Here is a 19,575-nt window from a genome sequence, read left to right on the forward strand (position 1 = left end):
AAGGCACAGCAACATCCCTGGAGAAACTCATAGCGCCACCACTGGCCACCAGCACGTACAAGGGGCGAGGCCAACTGAAAGGAAGCACAGGGGAGAGGTGAGGGTTTCTTCAACATTGAGAACACTGGTGCTCACTGGTCCCTCTGACAGCGTCCATGCTAAACCCCTTTAATGAGTTAGTAACCTCCATCAGTTCCTACCAAAGGAACTCAAAATAGGAATCGCCACAGGCCAGGTCCCCTGAGGTCCAATGGAGTAAGGGGGAGACAAAGCATATTGGGGATCTCGGGCCAGACTTATGGTTCCCTGTCAAAGCAGGTCAGTGTACTCATTGCATGCCTTCCAGGTGCGAGACAGTGACACCAGTGGGCAGTCAGGAGGCTGTGAGTCATCGGCTGCTCCCTCAATGCCAGCTCCCACCATGGCTTCCTCTAGTCTATTGGCATTTGCTTTGCCCCTCAGCCCCACTATGTTGTACTAGAAGGAGATAAGACAGAGAGCTGATGTTTTTGTTTGTTTGTTACAGGGTCACATGTAGTCCAAGCTGGTCTTGGGCTTATTATGTAGCTAAGGTTACCCTTGAGCTCTTGATCCTCTTGCCTCCACCTCCCAAGGTCTAGGCCTAGCAAGGCCTTAAGGACTTCTCCTTTCTGTTAGCCAATCACTGCACATGAGCAATATCCCTGTCACCACCTCCCTCACCCAATTCCCCACCCCACACACACACTAGGAGAGAGGTAGTCCATTGCCCAGCAGCCCAAAAGGCCATTAAGAAGGTCTGGAGAATTGTCTCAGAGGTTAAGAGCATTGACTGTTATTCCAGAGGACCCAGGTTCAATTCCCAGCACCCACATGGCAGCTCACAACTGTCTGTAATTCCAAGATCTGACCCCCTCACACACATGCAGGCAAAACACCAATGTACATAAAGTAAAAATAGTTTTCTTAAAAGGCCATTAAGAACTCCAAGTTTTGAGGCAAGCCTGGTCTACAAAGTGGTTCCAAGACAGCCAAGGCTACATAGAGAGCCCTGTCTCAAAAAAAAAAAAAAAAAAAAAAGAAAAGAAAGAAACAAAGAAAGCAGAAAGAAGCTTCCAAAGGCCAGGTGTGGTGGCACAAGCCTTCCATCCCAACAGTCCATTCAGGAGGTAGTAGAGGCAAGCAGATCTCTGTGAGTTTGAGACCAACCTGGTCTCAGAGTAAGTTCTAGGATAGCCAAGGCTACACAGAGAAACTCCATCTGGAAAAACCAGAAAGAGAGAGAGAGAGAGAGAGAGAGAGAGAGAGAGAGAGAGAGAGAGAGGAGAGAGAAACTATGCCTAACCTCCCTAGGAACTTAGAACTGACCCTCTCTATGTGTTCCCCCTGGTAGCCCAGTCACCAATTTAAAATCCCGACAGTTCCAACTCCCGACACACTAGATCAGCGGTTCTCAACCTGCGAGTCACCACCCCTGTGGGGGTCACATATCAGGACTCCTGCATATCTGATACTTACGGTTCATAACAGTAGCAAAATGAGAGTTACGAAGCAACAACAAAATAATTGTATGGTTGGGGGTCACCGCAACATGAGGAAGTGTTTTAAAGGGTTGTGGCATTAGGAAGGTTGACAACCACTGCCCTAGATGGACTTGGAACTCTCGGATGCCTAAAAATGGAGCTGAGAGCTTAGGAGCTGCTGAATGTGGTGGGGACACAACCCAGTTCCTCAAGTACTTCTTAACTGGAGCTCCTTCCTGGATGATTCTGAGTCTGGAGGCCTTTGGCCCAGAAAGCTCATGTTTGTGGGGTAACTGCTCAAAGATTTGATTTTACCCTTCAAAGAAGGGGGTTTCTGGCTTAACAGGGAATGTCAGCAGGACCTATGCTCGCTTAAAACTTTACCAAGTGACAGTCAGACCCCCAAGCCCCACATTCTAGCTCCGTAGGAAAGCTGATGCCCTCTTAGCTCTGCCTTTCACTCCCTTCCTTGGGACCCTTTTCTGTGCTCTGTCCCCCTTTTGTTCGGTCACCCTGCCTGAGCCTTTCTAGTGAACACATAAGCCAGTGGGGAATAAGCCCTTCACGTCACCCAAACTCACGTGGCTTAGAACTCTGAACAGTCCCTTTGGGATGAACTTAAGGGACAAAGGTCTACAAGTTGGGGACATGAAAACCCCTCTCCAACTGGTACAGGGGATGCAGCTCTGGGGGTGCCTCAGGAAACTTCATTACCTCTCTCCAAGCTTAGGGAGATGCCAATGAAGACAGGACACAAGCGGCCAGTGGCCAGGTCTTCAGGGCTGCGGCCTCCTCTGTAACTGTGCTGAGAAGCACCGAGGTGGTGCCAGAAGCAGGCGGACAGCTCAGCCTGCCTTCCACTCCCAGAACCCTCTCATTCACACCCACTTCCCAGCAGAAGATATCTCTTTTTACATTTTGAACACATGTCCTAATATCCTTTAGGTCCCTAGAACCTCTTTCCAGCCCAAGGTACCAAGACAGGTAGCAATATGAGTAAAAAACAGCTGAGTGGCTGCAGTCCTGAGGGGACCCCATTCTGCTTTAGGAAGGAGGTCTGGCTCCAAATCCAGGGTCCTGTTGTGACAGAGCATTTCTAAGGTTCTCCTAGGAAGGGAGCCTTCCCTGCTTAGAGACCTAGAAGCCATCCAACTAGAAGAATGGAGGAGGCCATGGGAGGCTTAAGCAAGAAACAGTTGATATTGAAGTTTATATCCTGAGCCCAGGCTCTGCAGAGCTCCAGCCCCTTCAGTAGTCAGAGAAAAGGGTAGAGGCAGGGGGTGGGATTTTCCTCCCCTCCAGGGGAACAGACCCCTCTAGCAGCTTTGGTGTAGTGTCCTTGAGGATATAAATAACTAAGGAAGCTAGGAAGCTGGCCCTTCAAAGTTGGCTCCTTGCAGATGTATCTAGCTGATGCCTCTCGGCGAGATCCTCTCCCAGGGTTGCAAACACATACTGGCAGGGAAGGGAGGGCAGGCAAGTCCACATACCAGGATAGTATGTGCACATGTATGAGGACTATACAGAGAACCTAGAAACCCTGCTGAGGAATGCAGTAGAGTAGCTAGTTTGAGCCTTGGAAGAAACCACCTTGTATGTTTCGTGCTCAGACGCTCAGCCTAACCCCCTGGTTCATCCAGCAGTCCATAAAGCCCTAAAGCTGCATCTGGGCATGTTCACCTTCCCTCTGCTCTGCAGTCCCTGGGGATCTGACACCCTCACATAGACATACATGCAGGCAAAACAACCAATGCACATAAAATAAAAATGGATTTTTAAAAATAAAAGCTGCAGCAAAATATCACCTCCTGGGAGCCTTCTCTCACCTCTCTAGCCAACTCTAAAGCAATCCTCCATTCCCTCAGTGTCCGTCCTTTCTTTCACAGCATGTACCATAATGTGTGCTTGAATATTCATTTATTATTTTGTTTTTTAGTGATTTACACTGTGGTATCTCTGTGATCATTGCTGAGTCCTCTGCTCATCAGACAGGTACAAAACAAACATTCCATAAATACATGCTACAAAAAATACACTGGCTCATGCAGGAGTGAGGGACTTAAATGGGCCCTGTTTCCCACCTCCAGTAGCCCTAGAAAGTTAAAAGGTGGAGGTCCAGTGCCCTTCAGCTTGTTATAGCCCAGAGGCAGCTTGGGGCCTGCTTGAGGCCTCTCAGCAGGTCTAGTCCCTGTGGCCTACTTAGGGCTTTGGTCAAGTGGGCAGAGGTGGCTCTGAGAGAGGCCGGGGTCTTGACATGGCCCTGTGATGCTGAGGTGAAGCCTGTGGCTGCTCCGGAAGCATAGTCACATCATCCGTGGCGCTGGGGCCTAGGTTCACATACGCTGCGGACAGCTGCACGTAGTGGTCTCCGAGCAGTGAGGCCGCGACCCGCTCTATTTCCATCACTAGGGCTCTGAAGGTGGGTCTTGATGCTGGGTCAGCCTCCCAGCATTGCAGCATCACCCGGTACCTGTAAATTGAGGGATGTCAGGTGTAGGGTGTACTCCTGCCCCAGGGGTTCTGGGCAGCCCGATCCCTGACCCCTGTTGGACAAAACAGAGATGAAGACACATGGCAGGGCCTAGAGCCTCATCGGGACAGCACCTGTTCTTCTCATCACTGAGATGTCTGGCAGAGGTCCAGTCGCCTCCGCAGTAAAGCCTTTTCAGTGACTCTGCCCCGGGGCCTTATCCGTGTGATCTTGGGTATGTTCCTTAACTATTCTGCCCACAGATGGCCTTTTCTAATCAGCCTTAAGTTCACAGGGTAAAAAGACACTTGGGAAACCCTCAGCACATGGCTAATAGGCTCACAGGCTAATAGGCTCATCACACACCTTTCCCAGACAGGCGATGAAATGAAGGTTAAACCCTGCAAAGAGAGTTGGGCATGGTGACCCACACCTTCAATTCTAGCACTTGGGAGGTAGAGGAAGATTTCAACTTTAGCTCCATAAGGGATTTAAGGATAGCCTGGTCTACACAGTGAGTTCTAGGATAGTCAGAGCTACATAGTGATATCCTGTCTCAAAATCAAACCAACAAACACATACCAGGTGCAGTAAAACATGCCTTCAATCCCAGCGCTTAGAAGGCTGAAGCAGGAGAATTAGCCTGCATTCAAGGCTAGCCAGGCCTACAGAGACCCTGTCTTAAAAACAACAACAAAAATACCTCAGCAGCACAAAGGTCGAAGTTAAATGGGGCCTGAATGGGGCCACCCCAGTGGCACAGTGGTTCTGAAGCTGAGGTTCTGTAGGTTTTCCTGCTGGATCGGAGAGCGTGCTTTGCCATGTCACCCTGCCTTCAATTTCCGTCTAAGTGTCTGTACACAGTGTCTTCATACCTGTCTCAGACCCTCTGAGGGGAGTGTTGCTGTAATACCCACTTTGCAGCTGAGCAAATGGAGCCCTGATCAAGGAAAGGCACTCCGCCTGATGAGTACTCTCTGCAGAGCCCCTGTATTTCCTCAGTGGCCGACAGTGTTTCCTGTTGAAGGTTCTTAGCTTAAGCCTTCTCTATGCAGAAGGGAACATATCTTGTCCAATCTCACATCTGCTCACTGGGGACAGCCTGTGACCAGTGACTGATAAATGCCTGCCTGGTACAGAGACCTGACCCCTTGGTCTCAATTTCAGAAAACTCTGAAGGGCCAGCCCCGCCCCACCGGTCCTGTAGGATAAGGTCTACCCTCTCCCTCCGACAGGCCCTGTTTCTTTCTCCCCCCTAAACTTATCACTGAAGCCCCCCCCCCACGTAGAAATCCCCACCCTAATCTATTCAGAGAGCCTGTCTTAGATGCAGGCGGGCAGTGAAGTTAATTCCCTCACTTCAGACTGTACTCGTTAGTAAAGCCTAATAGAAAGGTCAAGGCCAAGATGGGGAGAGCTGTAAGAAAGAGCTACTCATATACCCTTTCTGGAGCACAGCCTGGGACAGAAGTCATCAGCGGCTCCACCTGTGACCTGGTTCTCCCTGTTCTAAGCATGCAGACCTGAGCGTAGCTGAGGTGTGCCTGCTGATTAGGGAGCCAAACCTACCCCACGGGCACTGATAACACAGCTGCCACCATCCCTTGGGAATGAGGAATCTGAATGGCAGTGAAAAAGCCCCGATGGAGGGATGCAGCAGAACTGGTGTGGGAGCTAACTGAACCTTTCTTTGAGGTTAGGTGAGTGGCAGAAATGGAAAACAGCCCCTCTCCCTTTGCAGGAGTGGGGTGGGGAAAGAGATCTGGGAAACCAAACCACTGGCCTCAACCCAGACTCTGAGTTGGAATGCTGTTACCATGGCAACTGTGAGGGCCTCTTAGAGTTGATCTTTGCATGAGGGTGGGACCAGTCCACGGGTAAGGAAACTGAGTCCCAGAGAGGCTCCCTTTCCTGGCCGAGCAAAGGGTCAAACAAAAAACCAGGCAGGGGCTTCCATCTGCGGCCCCCTCTTCACCTCTAGAGCCCAGTCCTGCCCCCCACGCTCCCCTTTCCACACTTACAATGAATTGGGACAGTACTCAGGCTGAGGCAGGCGACGGCCCTGAGCCAGGAAGTGAGTGAGGTCGAAAGGGTTGACATGGGGGTATGGTGGGGCACCCCGTGTTAGCAGCTCCCACAGCAGCACACCGAATGACCACTGTTGAAGAAAAATGAGGAGACTGATTCTACTATCACCCCAAGTTTGGGGCAGGTGGGTCCCCCAGAGTCCTTTACTGGAAATGTGGGACCCTTCACCTCTGCTTTTAGAGCTCATTCCTCTGTCTCCCACAGCTTCAGAGTTACAAGCCCTGACCTGTTCATACAGAACCAATGAATCCCCCGGTTTCTTTTGCCCTGCCAGGCACCAGATTCCACTTCACATTTGCCCAAGAAAAACTGAGGTGTGGGACTTGCCTAACCTGGGAGGTCTCTGCGCTCAGCTCACGCAGAAGCAAGGCAGAGGAGGCGCACAGGTCAAGCGGACCTTGAGCGGAGGGTCCCTTACCACATCAGACTTGGTGGTGAATCTGTAGGTCTGAAGGCTCTCCAGTGCCATCCACTTGACAGGCAGGCGAGCATGGCGCTGCTGCCGAACGCTGTAGTATTCCTTGTCGAGGATGTCACGGGCCAGCCCGAAGTCAGCCACCTTGACTGTGAATGACTCGTCCAGCCTGAGGAGAGGCAGCCACGGGTGGAACTGAGGCCCAGCTGGCGATATAGCTCAGTGGTAGAGCAGTCGCCTAAGAACTGACTCCCACCTGAGCTTGTGCCCACCTGCTCCAAGCCCTTCAAAGGCCTTAAGAACCCCTGGGCAGACAGACAGTGCCGCAGAGGGCAGCAGAGCAAAGGCTGGACTGCGTCCTCTCCTGAGGTGGCCTTTAGCAGCTCCATATCCTCATAACCTGACCCTTTGTTTCACCCCCGCCACTCACATGCAGTTCCTGGCAGCCAGGTCTCTGTGCACAAACTTCTGCTCAGCCAGGTACTCCATGCCACAGGCTACCTGCAGGCCAAAGCTGATGAGGTCCTTCACAGTGGGGTTCTGAGGACACAAGGAGACTAGTGAGTACAGGCAAGAGTGGGTGCCAGCTGACACCTCCCCCCCAGGACGCTGACCACTGACCCTCTCAGGAGAGCGGATGAAACGAAGCAGGTCTCCGTGGCGCATGTAAGGCAGCAGCACCCGGGGAAGCCCCTCTGGGGGTACCACGATACCGATGAGAGCCAGAATGTTTGGGTGATGTAGGCCACGCATGAGCAGCCCCTCCCGCAGGAAAGCTTCCACCTCCTGAACCTCTGTGATGCCTAGAGATTAGCACAGGTCAGGCCAGGAGCAAGAAGGTCCTTTACAAGGATCGGATGGAGACAATGGGGGGGAAGCTTTCTCTCTAGGTTCACTTAATAAAGTGGCGGCATAGCAGGAACAAAGGGCTTCTCAGCCTGAGGTCTCCCTTCTACCCACACAGCCTATTCCTCACTTACGACTCAGGGACTTGATGGCACAGTGGATCTGGTTCTGGGCCTCGTCTGTATATTCTCCATGGTAGACGACACCAAAGTGACCTAGAAAGAGTGAGGTGGTAAAGAGGGACCGTGGTGCCCAGACTCGCAGCGTGCCCTCTATAGCGAGCAACCTCAGAGCCCCAGACTGGCCAGCATGACATTAAAAGCAAGCAGCAGCCACACAATGGTGGAGCCATTTACAGTCCTCCCATGGCCACTTATCCACACCAGAAGCCACGGAGGAGCAAATTCTCCAAAACCTTGTTGCAAAGATGACCATGGAGGCCCCAAGGTCACACAGCGAGTAGGCCAGTGCAGTGTGGCCTATTCCAGTTGTCTCTTGAAAGCACATGTCAATGCCAAGACTCCTTCTCTGCCCCCGCCCCACCTCCTGATCTAGCCCCCATACCTTTGCCGATGACTTGGTCACTGTGGATGACTACTCGCTCATGGGGAATCAGCACATCCTTAACCTCGGCCAGGAGCATCCTGTTCAGATCCTTGAGCCGGATGGACTCTGTGCGCAGCAGTGGGACACCATCTGAAGGTTCTCCATGGCTCGGGGTGCTGGAAGCTGGACCATCAACGTCAGAGGGTGTTGTTGGGGAGAGGGAGTGAAAGCTTGTGGGGAGGGGCAAGCCCTGGCTTCTAGTGCCTCCCACAGCCTCACCAAGGCCACTTCTGTAGTCAGAGCCGGAACGGAATATGGACAGGGACATGGCTCTGGGAGACTGATCCAGGGATGCCAGGTCATCCGGGTTGGGAGCAAGGACTGTGGAGAGAGCACGTGGTGGTGAGCCTCTCCAAGCTCTTGGTCACCAAGTCCCAGTGAGGACTTGTGGAGATTGATGACGCTCCTGTTTGGGGGAGTCTATGGAAGGCCGGGTCTAGACGAATGGAGGGAGCTCACCTAGCTGCTTTTTCCGTCTCCTGGAGTTGAAGATCAGCGCAATGGCCAGTGCAGCCACAAGCAGGATCAGTGCCAAAAGAGCAACAAGGAGCGTGCGCTGTGAGGTCCTGCCTGGGCCCAACTGAACCACTTGGCCCAGGATGTGACACTCGCCACCTACGCAGACCTGAAAGCAGATGGCAGTGTAGGCCGGATGGCAGACCCTCAGCTCACGGTTTTCCAAGAGGGCCGGCGTGTCACCTACCTGCAGCGGGACACCGTCCTTGCCAAGTTGCAGGGAGGGGGGCAGGGGGCAGACCACCACGTCCCCTCGGAGCTCGTGTTGGCAGCTCTCACCACCCACGGTCACGTTCACAGTCACGCAGTCCGCTACAGCACCCAGCCCGATATACTGCGGAGACAGTCCTCCTGATCAGCCAGGGGCTGGACTCTGTCTCTCCCCCAGCCTCCCCCTTCCTTCATACCTACCTCAACCTTAACTGAATGCTCTTCAGGCTTCAGCGGGGCCAGGCCAGCTCTGGGTGGACTGGGTGGGGGCAGGAAGCGAAAACCAGGCAGCGTGAAGCCAGCTGCTCCATCCCCCCAGACGCTTAGATTCCCTGTTGCCCACCCCTGAGGGTTTCGGACCACATATTCAGGCAGGCGGCACTGACGCTGCTGTTCCAGAAACTGCCCTGCACACTGCTGAGACCCATGTGAAGGTAGTTAGGCAAATGGCCAACCCTTGACTGCTCCCGCCTCCTCAGCCCGCTGGGAGGTGAAGCTGGACGTCGGGGGACTGGTCCAGCCTTCCTCCCTCCTGGCCACCACCCTCTCTGCTCACCCTGTTCTCCACTGTGCTATGTCCATCATGGAATAACAGTGTTAGGTGCCATGCTGAAGTCAGATGTTGGCCATGGATCGTGACATGGGAGCCACTGTGGAGAAGGGTAGGGTGGTGGGTTAGGGAGCTGCCTCTCTCGCTTCCTGGAGGCCAAAGCAGTCAAGGAGATGGCACTTACCTGTAGCCACAGTTGGGACTGATGTCCAGCACAACAGGGTCTTCCTTGTAATGGAAGGCCCAGGAGCCTGGCACCTCAGCACCCCCTATCTGCAGATGAAGGGGGACCCTGGCTGGGCCGGCTCCAGGAGGTGTGACACATATAATCTGCTCCTCACTCACCCTGCAGGAAGGAGGGATTTGGCACTCCTTATGATGAGCATGTTGACTTCCTCCAGGGCTCCCTGATCCCATCTAGTTCCTCTGCTGTCTTTCCCACCCATCTACACTCCTTAGGTGTGGAGATAGAATGGCCCCGGTCAGACTTTCCAGAAGGCAGGGAAGGAACAAATTCCTGTACTCTTGGCTGGAGACAGTGGCCTCTGTGGCGGGCTCTCTCGTCTCTGGGAAGAGACAGCAGATCCTCCTTGGAACTGGTCTCTACGCTGCCTCTTCTCTCCACCCTGGCAGTAACTAGGTACCCAGCGGGTGAGACTCCTTGGGTGGGAACAGGGAAGGGTCTCAAAAGGAAGGGCTGCTTGGTTGTCCCCGTCAGGGATAGGAAAGGCGGGGACTATGCCGTACCTCAGACTTGAGGTGACCTTAGGCAGCAGCAGGGAAGAACCTGATAGGTTCCCTCAAATGCCAGGCCAACTCAGGATGCAGAGAGCACTTGGAGCCTCACAAGGGTAGGGTCCTGTGGCCTCCCACGATTTTACCTGATGACACTTACTGTTCCAGCTGGCACTGAGTTCCATTGACCAGCACGACTCTGCTGGTGCCCACAGACAGGCTCTGACCTTGAAGGGTGAGGTAAGTGCCGCCAGCCCGTGGGCCAAAGTTGGGTTTTACTGATGTCAGCACTGGCTCCTAAAAGATTTGGAAATGGCTCTGCTGAAACAAACCTTTCATTCCAAGTCCATTGCTCTTGTACCACCCACTGACCAAGGGTGGAGACTAGGCAATGTGGCCTCACCATGAAAGAGAAGCCTTCCCGCACCGAGAGGCCCTCCACTCGGAAGTGCTTGCCTGCCGCCATGTTAGTGATGAGGAGGCTGACGTTCGTAGTCTCCGCTGCCTGGCTGATCAGAGGCTCCAGCTCACATTCAAGTTCCTCTACAAATTCCTTGTGGAACACTGTCCTGGGACACCAGGAAGGGCACCGTGAGGTCAGTCAGGTATCACATAGGGCTGACTGCGTGCCTGGCTTAAGTCACGGGGCTTCTCTGAACCTCCGAGTAGCATCTCTACCCATGCCTTTTTTTTTTTTTTTTTTTGAAGGCATACAGGATTGAGTGGAGGGACTAACCTTGCGTAGTCCAAAGTTAGACAAGTAGGGCACATGCAGGCTCAAAAACGGACAGAGAGGGCTGGAGAGATGGCTCAGTGCTTAAGAGCACTGGCTGCTCTTCCAAAGGACCTGAGTTCAATCCTCAGCACCCACATGGCAGCTCACAACTTTCTCTAGCTCCATTTCCAGAGGATCTGGCACAGACAGGCAGAACACCAACACAAATAAAAATGAATAAATCTAAAAGGAAAAAAAAAAAAAAGGAACAGAGATATCTCAGACACAAGAAGCCAGGGCCAGGGCTAGAGAGATGGCTCAGAGGTTAAGAGCACTGGGTGCTCTTCCAGAGGTCCTGAGTTCAATGCCCAGCAACTACATGGTGGCTCACAACCATCTATAATGAGATCTGATGTCCTCCTATGCAGTGCAGAAAACTGTATAAATAATAAATAAATCTATAAGAAAAAAAAAAGGAAAAAATCTTATTAAGACACCAGGGCCAATATAGTTTGTCCTGCACCCTTCACAGAACAGGATCTCACACATAAGGGGTTGCTTGGTCACTCTCATCATAAGGAAGGCAGGGACCAAGTTATACCTATGGCTTGCAGAGTCCTTAGGCAGCGGTCGGCAGGGACTTTGGCCCACGGTGATCTGGTGTGTTCTCTCAGATACCACAACCTCAGGCCTCAGGTAGAAGTTGGAGCCGCACAGGGTAAGCCTTGTTCTGCCCCTTAGCGGCCCACTGTGAGGATAGAACTGAAGTGGAGAGATCAGCCCAAGTTTTTGTGAGGAATTAGACTCGCTCAGCCCTCCCTGTTTCCCCAAGATTCCCTTGCCTATCTCACATTCCAGCCATTCCGGGTCACTTGCTAGTCCTCTTCAGACTTTTTCCTACGTCCCAAGTCTTCCATGTGCCACCCTCCTATCCCCCTACCCTCCACCTCCCCACCTCCCCACTCCCCTCACCTCATCTAACAAGAATACCTTCAATTGTGGGCATTTCGGGCCTGAGGAAAATGATCAGGATTTTTGGACCCTCCACCCTGGCCCTGCTTGTCCCACTGTTAGCTGTGCCCAGCTGGGGAAGCTGTACCTCAGTGATCTCAGGTGGACAGTGGTCCTGTTGCCAGGAGTCAGGACACTCCTTCTGCCGGCCACACCTGTCCCCACACCAGCCACATCCCATGAAGCGCTGTGCTCTCAGGCAACGCCAACAGGTGAGGAAATGACGGCAGCCAGGGCCCTGGATAGGTACCTTGAAGACCTTGGAGTGACAAATAGGTGGCTCGGGGATGGCTAAAGGTGGGACTTGGGCCCCACTGGCCCTTCTGATCCCTTTGTATATTAGGAAAGGTCTGAGTAACAACGCCTCTCAGGGCTCCCAATACCTGAACCCTAAGTGCTGACCCTGCACACCTTACCTGGTCCCCGGAGGCAAAAAGTAGGTCATTCCCAAGGCGGCTGACGTCCCGCTGAACAGGCTGCCCACTGCTGCCCAGGGAGAAGTTGGACACATACAGCAAGTAGTTGAGTGACCTGGCTATCTCCACCTGTGGCAGGTCAGCTGTGAGAAAAATAGCAGGGGCAGGGGGCAGGAGTGCAGAACCAGGTGATTATGGGGTAAAGGACCTACCTGGAGGATACGCCCATCTGCAGTGCCCATGTGGGCCACCGTAACATTGCCAAGGCGTGTCACGTGCAGTGCAGTGACCTTCACTGATCCTAACAGTCCATTGAATAGGTCCACACGTGAGAACGTACCGGTGACACGCAAAGGATAGTAGTGGCACTGGAAGCTGGGGCCGGAGGCCTCTATGCCAGGCTGGGGAGAGGCGAGGAAGAGAAAGGGTCGGGGTTCAGGCCTGCGCACTGATTCTTTGAAGGTTTTATCAGTAATTACAGCAACGCCAAACTGCCATCCTTCCCCTTGCTCGACTACAGGAGGCCCAGAGCCCTCCCCTTTTCCACAAACACCATGCTCGTAGCAAGGGCAGGAAAGAAAGGGGACCCAGTCTAGAAAGCCAGATCCCATACTCCCTGCCTTACCCTGCTTTGTGCATTCTGGAGACCAGCCCATCCTCACAGCCATTCATTTATCCAAGGCCCCAAAGCCTCTCAAGATGCAGAGAACTCTCACGCCCCCTGCTGGCTCCACCCTGCCCCTGTGCGTGCATCTTGGCAAAAGTCCCTTCTGGGCTTCAGCTTCCTGATTTGTATAGGGGACTGTATTCTGAGGCAGAGCAGCTTCCCAAGGTTGGCACCTCCATAGGATAGGTTCTCACCTCCCTCAGGTACAAAAAAAAAAAAAAAAAAAAAAAAAAAAGAATCAAAAACCTCTCCCCTGCTCCTAGCTGGGAGGTGTTGGGGACTGTAAATTCTTAGGATAGGATTGTGAATGGTCCTTAGAAAGTAGGAAGCCAATGTCTGTATTTAAGACATTGGGGCTGGGTTAGAGGAGCTGGAAGGGCCATGAGAGAGCCCTAGGTGTTCACAGAGTTCCTTTAGTTCACACAGATTTAACCCATTCCTGGACCTCAGTGATAAGCAGGACCAGGGAGGGGGAGGAGGAAGGGCAAGTCTAGACACCCCACCCGAATTGGGTCTATATCCTGCTTGGGTGGGGACTGGTACTTTGTCATCACTTGAGAAGGGGCCTGGCCCTAGCCGGAAGCTTGCCAGGTGTTTTCCCCATGACTCAGGCACAGGTGGGGCTCTGGTGCTAAAAAGAGGCCCTAACTCAGGTAAGGACACACTCACACTCGGGTTTGCTTGCCTCCAAGTCCTAGGGTCTTAGATTTGGATCCTAGGATTGACCAAGATCCTCAGCCCAGAAAACACTTGCCTTAAGTGTGCCACTCCCCAGAGATGTTTCACACCCGACCTGATCTGGTGTAGGCGGGCGCTAGTCTTTAGATCAACCATTCTGAGTACACAGTGGCCGGTACTGGAGCAGTGGCATACTTAATCTCATTGGACAAACACAGATTTGCATATCTTCAGAGCCTGGCGTACTGCCATACTTAGAGCCTATAAGCAGGGCCCAAGATTAGTTCTCCTGGTGCCTGGCACTAGGCAGCCGTGACCCACTGACCACTAGTTAAGTTGGGAGAGGTTCTGATTTCCCACCTAGGTTCAGACAAAAAGTTCTTACTGCCAGGGTTTCCCAACCTAGATGTACTTGGCCGAGGGAGAGAGGCTAAAGATGCCCCCATTCCCAGGCTAAGGATGTTGCTCAGCAGCAGAACACTTGCCTAATGTGTTCAAGGCCCTGAGTTCAATCTCTCACAATAAAAAGAAAGAAGGAAAGAAAGAAATTTGCACCAGGCCTGGTGGTGAATGCTTGCAATACAAGCATTTGAGAGAGGAAAGCAGGAAAATCTTGAATTCAAGGCCAACCTGAGCTACACAATGTATTCAAGGCCAGCTTTGGCTACATGGCAAATCATGTTGAAAAGAAAGAAATAGAGAAAACAACCAAATAAACAAAGACTGAAGATGTAACCCATGGTAGAGGCTTAGCACATATGAGGCCCTGGATTTGGTTCAAGTCCTAAGGAAAAGTGACCGCTTCCTCTGGCACTGGGGTGTGAATTCAACACCTCTGGGGCATTCAAAGAACCTTAAGATGAATCAGTCAAGAGTATCACAGCCACTGCCAGGCACTGAAGCAGGAGGATTACAAGTTCAAGAACTGATTGGGTTTAGAGGATGAGCTCAAAGCCAGCCCCGGGCAACTTCAGTGAGACTCTTTTCCAAAATTAAAAAGGGAGATTTTATAATTATAAAAATTATAAAGGGAGAGGAGGGGCCTGGGGAAATAGCTCAGTGGTAGAGCATTTAGCTAGCAGATGAGGAGCCCCGGGGCTGCCCCCAATTCCTAGTATGGCCAAAAGGAGTAGGGGGAGGGGCAAACAGAGCCAAGGGCACTGGGTGGCCAGAGCCTCGAAGGGTGTGACTGTGGGCTAGATTGATAGAAGGTCATTCATTCAACGCTCCAGTCAACCTTCTCCCCCTAATCTCTCAGTAGTCTTCAAGGAGTAAGTTTTCATTTTGTCCTCAAGGTAGCATTTCTGCTTTTTTGTTTGTTTGTTTGTTTGTTTTGTTTGGCCCTCAAACCCAAGCCTCAAGTCCCCTAAGCCGCTAAGTTAAACCCCTAGCCCCTCAAGGTAGCATTTTAAAGACATCCTGTGGAAACAAAATGGAATGTTTGTTTCTTCTGTTCTGTTTTTCCTCCCTGACATGATACAACCAGATCTGAGGCCTCCTGTCTGGGGCAAGGCTTGGCTACAGTGACAGAAAGCCCAGGGTGGACCAATTTCAACCAGGCCCTCCTCCGCCTTTACTCATCCTCAGAAACTTATCGTTGCTTACACAAGACTGGGGTGGGGCTTCCCACTGTGTCCCAGATTTTCCTGTAAGGACCCTTTGGAGAACGGGTTAGTGAATCACGCATGCTCCCTAGCAAGCCCCCCAACTTCCAGAACTCCCTGGAACCTGATGGGGTGGGGGTAGGGGTTCTCTGGCAACCCTTCCCTGTCTTTGGAAAGCAGAGCTAAACAGTGCCTTCACAGTAAAGTGAAACTATGTTGGCAAGCAGTTGTGAATCTGTGCTTGTGAGCCATCCACCCATGTGTTTTTGCTTTTGTATATATTTTGCTCTGTGTCCCTGAGGGTAGAGGTGAGGGGGGGCAGATCGGAGGAGATGCCTATCGTTTGACCTGGAGTTTGCAAGTTGTTGCTGGTAAGGTAGCTATGATGTAAGCCCTTCTTCACACAACCAGAGAAACTACCTTTAAAAAAAAAATCAGATGGCAGGAAGGGTGACAGCAAAATGAGGCAGCAATAGACGTCAGCCTCATGCTGGATGTCTTTTTCTGCCTGCCTTCTCCCACCCACTCAGAGACAGCAAGGAAACGGCCTGCTTTCAGCTCCTCAGGGTACTCACAGGTCAGGGGCCCGCTCTTTCTGCTCACCGGATTAGGACAAAAACTGGGTGTCTGGAAGAAGTCAAGGCCTCTCGAGACAGGAGGAGAACTTGAAGAGTCACAACAGAATTCCACACCCTTTTCAATCAGGGTGTCCAGCTGGTAAATGGGGAAGGCACAGACAACAGAGTTGGGACCCGTGCCAGAGCTACCATCCTTGATAGCCACAAAGACCCCAAACAGCACTTCCTGGCCCTCTGGGATGCTCAGCTCCATAGCCAGTTTGGCATCCACTGGAGCAGAGTGGGCTGCCTGAAGCACCGGGTAGGAGTGTGTGCTCTCCTGGACAGCTCCACGCCGCCGCCGCCGGCGTTTAGGTGCAAACTGACAGTCTAAGACCAGCTCCCGGTAGCCGCCGATCTCTGGCTCTACAGCGCTGAGCCGGGCCAGACGTGTTTGCAGGGCACCGGGAGGGCTTGTCACGCTGATAGGTTGCACGGTCAGAAAGTAGACAAAGTCTCCTGAGCGGAAGCTGTGCACGTATTTGATAAGGTAGGAGGACAGATGTTTGGGCAGCACAGACAGCGAAGGAAAACCTGGTTGGAATCCGGAAGCATCGGCCTTTAGGCGACGGACGGACACTGAGCGTGGGCTAAACCTGGCAGCCAACTCCGGGTCCAGGGAAGATGCCACATAGAAGTAGGAGGCATGGCCCTGCTCAACCACGGTCACACGAGTGCCCAGGGGGCTAGCCACACAGTCCGGGCAGGCCTCAGGCCGGTTGTTGCTTGCTGAGAAGAGGCAGGCTGGTGCTGCTAAGTGCAGGGCTTTCCCCCGAGGCTCCAGTTCATGCAGGAAGCAGCGGCCCTGCAGGGTTGAGCCACAGCTGACCAGGGCGGGCAAACCCGGCTCCATCACCAGCACTACAGTGTCTGTGTCGTTTGGTGGTCCGTGAGGGCCTGGACCACAGCTCGCACAAGTCTGGCAGCCAGGGTCCCCGACAGGCCCAGTGGTCAGGCTCTCTAGGTACTGCAGGTCAGGCCCAAGCACGTGCAGGCGATTGCGTGTGGCCACAAACACCGCACCCCCCTCTTCACTGTCCTCGTAGGCTGCCGTGGCCTGTACCCGGCCCCCTGCGGAGAAGCTGGGGACCTCGTACTTCACATTGAAGTCTCTGGATGCTGCGAAGGGTGTTCGTGGGCACTGCCAGGCCAGGTTGGGGGATGTCGGCGGCAGCCACAAAAGAATCATTAGCAGTAGAATGGGCTGTAGCAGCGGCAGGAGCAGCCCCATTGAGACTGAGCTGGGCAACGTCTGGAGTTCCAAAAGATTCAGGACTTCACCCAACCAGACTCAGGTCGGAGCTGAAACCAGCGTTAAGCAGCGGTACTGAAAGCCCCTGGGCAGCTGACTCCCTGCCCTGGTCCCTGGCAAACCCAATCTTTCCTCCCAGCCCTGTGGTGGAGCACCTGGCTGTTTACCCGAAGGCAGGGCAATGGCAGGACCACCTCACCTGGGGCCTGGGCTGCTGCTTCTAGCTGACGTCGCCACAGCTGCTGGGCTCAAAGTCGAAGGACTCTGGGCCCCCTGGGTGCGGCCGGGCTAAGGGCGGGGTTAGGGGCGGAGCCCTGTTGAAGGCCCTGCTCTCTTTCCAGCACTGACTCTTTCTAGCCCTGAGAAAAAGTCTGTCTCCCATATCCTCTCTTGGATGTGTGTTTCTCAGAGGTCTGTGGGTGGGTGTGAGTGGAGTGGCCTGGGACGGAGCATTTATTCCTGAATCATCCTATTCCCCTACCACTCACCTGGTTGAGGTGAGAATGGTGCAGGACAATCTGGCTCCTCTCTTCCCCATGGCCCTCAGACACCAGTTCTCACCATGTGGGGAACTGAGACAAGAATGCACAAGACAGAGCGACGTGTAGGCCTCCAGAAAGGATTACCACGGGACATACCTTCCTTGGTCAGGGACCACTGTCCCATGTGCCTATTTTGAGCAGTGTCAGAGGAAGGTATCTTGTGTCCTACCCCATCTGCCCAGAGCCATAAAGGGTTAATGGAGTCTGGCTCCTGCTGGCTGGATATAAAAACCTGGCCTTCTCGCTTTGATCCTGTCACTGTGGCCTCAGTGTGATGGTGGTAAATGAGTCTCCCCTAGGACCCTGATATGGGGGAGGTATGGCTTCCAGGGCACCTCTGGTCTGCTCTGAGCCGTATTTTGTGGACTCAGTCTCTGACGGAGAATGTGGTTCTGGTTGGTTGGGGTAAGGAGTCCTCTTTCCACAAGGTGCAGCCCATTTTGCTTTGCCTTCTCTCTCACCTGGGCCTCAGTTGCTGTCCCTTGGCATGTGCTCTTTCTCGATGGGGCAGGGAGCGGTGTTCTTGGCCTGACAGCTTCCTTAGCTCAGTGAACCTGATCTAGAGTCTAGAGTGCTCTTCACAAGGCAGCTATAGGCTGGGTGAGTCCCAGGGTAGCTGAGGATAAGGGAGCTGGGGAGGGAGGAGCCTGGGAAACTCTACCTCTTCTACTCCCCACCCAGGACAGCCCTCCCACCTGCCTCCCCTTTCTAACACGGCCTTGCTGGGTGCTTCCTCTCCCTTTCACCCTTTCGTAATTGGGATGGTATTACCCTAGGACGCCTTTTTTGTTCATTTTGTTTTGTTTTGTTTTCTGAGACAGGGTTTCTCTGTGCAGCCCTGGCTGACCTTTGTAGACCTGAACCTTTGTAGACCAGGCTGGCCTCGAACTCAGAGATCCACCTGCCTCTGCCTCGCAAGTGCTGGGATTAAAGGCTTTTACTACCACGCTCAACTTTAAAACAACAAAAACAAAAACAGCAACAACAACAACAAAACTTTCTAAAGCATCATTTAAAATCATCAAAAAATACGGACCACCACAAATTTGCATGTCATCCTCGCTCAGGGGCCATGCTAATCTTCCCTATGAGATGCATCTGCCACAGGCTAGTGTTAGAAAGCCTTTTATATCCAGCGCTGGTGGCTGGATATCATGAACCATTAAGAACTTGGGGTATACACACCCCAACACAGTGAATTCATGCCCTTCCTCCATCCCCAGGGTAGGACTGTCCCTCCTTCTCGGTTGAAGTTCTTGAGTACCTGGTAACTGACAGGAAATGGCCCGGGGAGCCACCACACCCAGCGGATAGAGAATATGCCCAAGACAACATAAAAGGTGCTCCTTTTCCTAAGTAGAACTGGCCCAGAAATGAATAAATATATAACGCAAACCATGGCACCCTTCCAGCGTTCCATGGTCAACATGTCTAAAGATGGTCATGCAGAGAAAAACAGAAATCCTCTCCACACAGTGTCCATACAGGGGCTCTTGTGAATGCTGTTCTGCCAGGAGACATTTCTGGGTACTGAGGGTAGACTTCAGAAGCCCCTTTGGATGGCCTTACCCACACCGGTTGGAGGTGGGAGCAGCCATTAGTTGGTTCTCTGCTGCCACCACGTGGCCATGATGGTGACTGCCCCCCCGACAAAGCTCCATTTGGGGTACATTTGTTTCTCAACTGTGGGGTCCACGGGAGAACCCCTGTGTTGCTTTTCATCTGTGGGTTCTGCAGGAGCTTCAAGCTGGGCATGCTCCCTGCACTTCCCTAAGGTAAACTCACTGGGTTTGGCCTATTGCTGGTTTATGACTTAGTTAATGACTGGCTCTGGCATCATGCAACTCAGGAATGCCAGCCACTTTGCCATGCAGGGGCTCAGGCCTCTCTGAAGACTTCAGAAGGTTAGGCCTAGTCTCCTTCTCCAACACAGAAACCACGTTAGTGAAACCAGGGGTCTCTAACTACATCGGCCTGCAGCTCTAAGTGACTCTCCCGCTGTATTTTTATCTGGAGGCGGAAAATCCCTCAGCTCCGCCGGCTTCACTGCAGAGCAGTTATATCAGGTTCTTTGCAAATGTTGGTGCCTCTATTAGGAACACCTCCTTTCTTTGCCTGTCATCTCAGTCTTGACC

General features: G+C 52.8%; 1 protein-coding gene across 6 annotated transcripts; it reads right to left on the minus strand.

The window, feature by feature from the left end:
• Nucleotides 1-3,402: 3,402 nt before the first annotated feature.
• On the minus strand, nucleotides 3,403-18,662 carry Mst1r (macrophage stimulating 1 receptor). 6 transcript variants are annotated; one of them, XM_060385298.1, is made up of 20 exons: nucleotides 15,633-18,660; nucleotides 12,293-12,481; nucleotides 12,081-12,209; nucleotides 11,753-11,923; nucleotides 11,255-11,415; nucleotides 10,342-10,507; nucleotides 10,099-10,235; nucleotides 9,388-9,549; nucleotides 9,210-9,303; nucleotides 8,855-9,067; nucleotides 8,631-8,777; nucleotides 8,387-8,552; nucleotides 8,147-8,248; nucleotides 7,886-8,050; nucleotides 7,456-7,536; nucleotides 7,097-7,278; nucleotides 6,906-7,015; nucleotides 6,479-6,644; nucleotides 5,994-6,130; nucleotides 3,403-3,972 (listed from the first exon to the last, which is right to left on the minus strand). In XM_060385298.1, the coding sequence occupies exons 1-20, from the start codon at nucleotides 16,875-16,877 to the stop codon at nucleotides 3,714-3,716; spliced, it is 4,182 nt and encodes a 1,393-aa protein (XP_060241281.1). In that variant the 5' UTR covers nucleotides 16,878-18,660; the 3' UTR covers nucleotides 3,403-3,713. The 6 variants fall into 6 exon arrangements, with proteins under 6 accessions (XP_060241281.1, XP_021518149.1, XP_021518132.1 ...); XM_021662474.2 differs by having other exon boundaries at nucleotides 8,855-9,070; XM_021662457.2 differs by having other exon boundaries at nucleotides 7,886-8,248; nucleotides 8,855-9,070; nucleotides 15,633-18,662.
• Between the last annotated feature and the right edge of the window lie 913 nt (nucleotides 18,663-19,575).

The sequence above is a fragment of the Meriones unguiculatus genome, chromosome 6 (assembly GCF_030254825.1).
Source record: "Meriones unguiculatus strain TT.TT164.6M chromosome 6, Bangor_MerUng_6.1, whole genome shotgun sequence".
Classification (NCBI taxonomy): Eukaryota; Metazoa; Chordata; class Mammalia; order Rodentia; family Muridae; genus Meriones; species Meriones unguiculatus.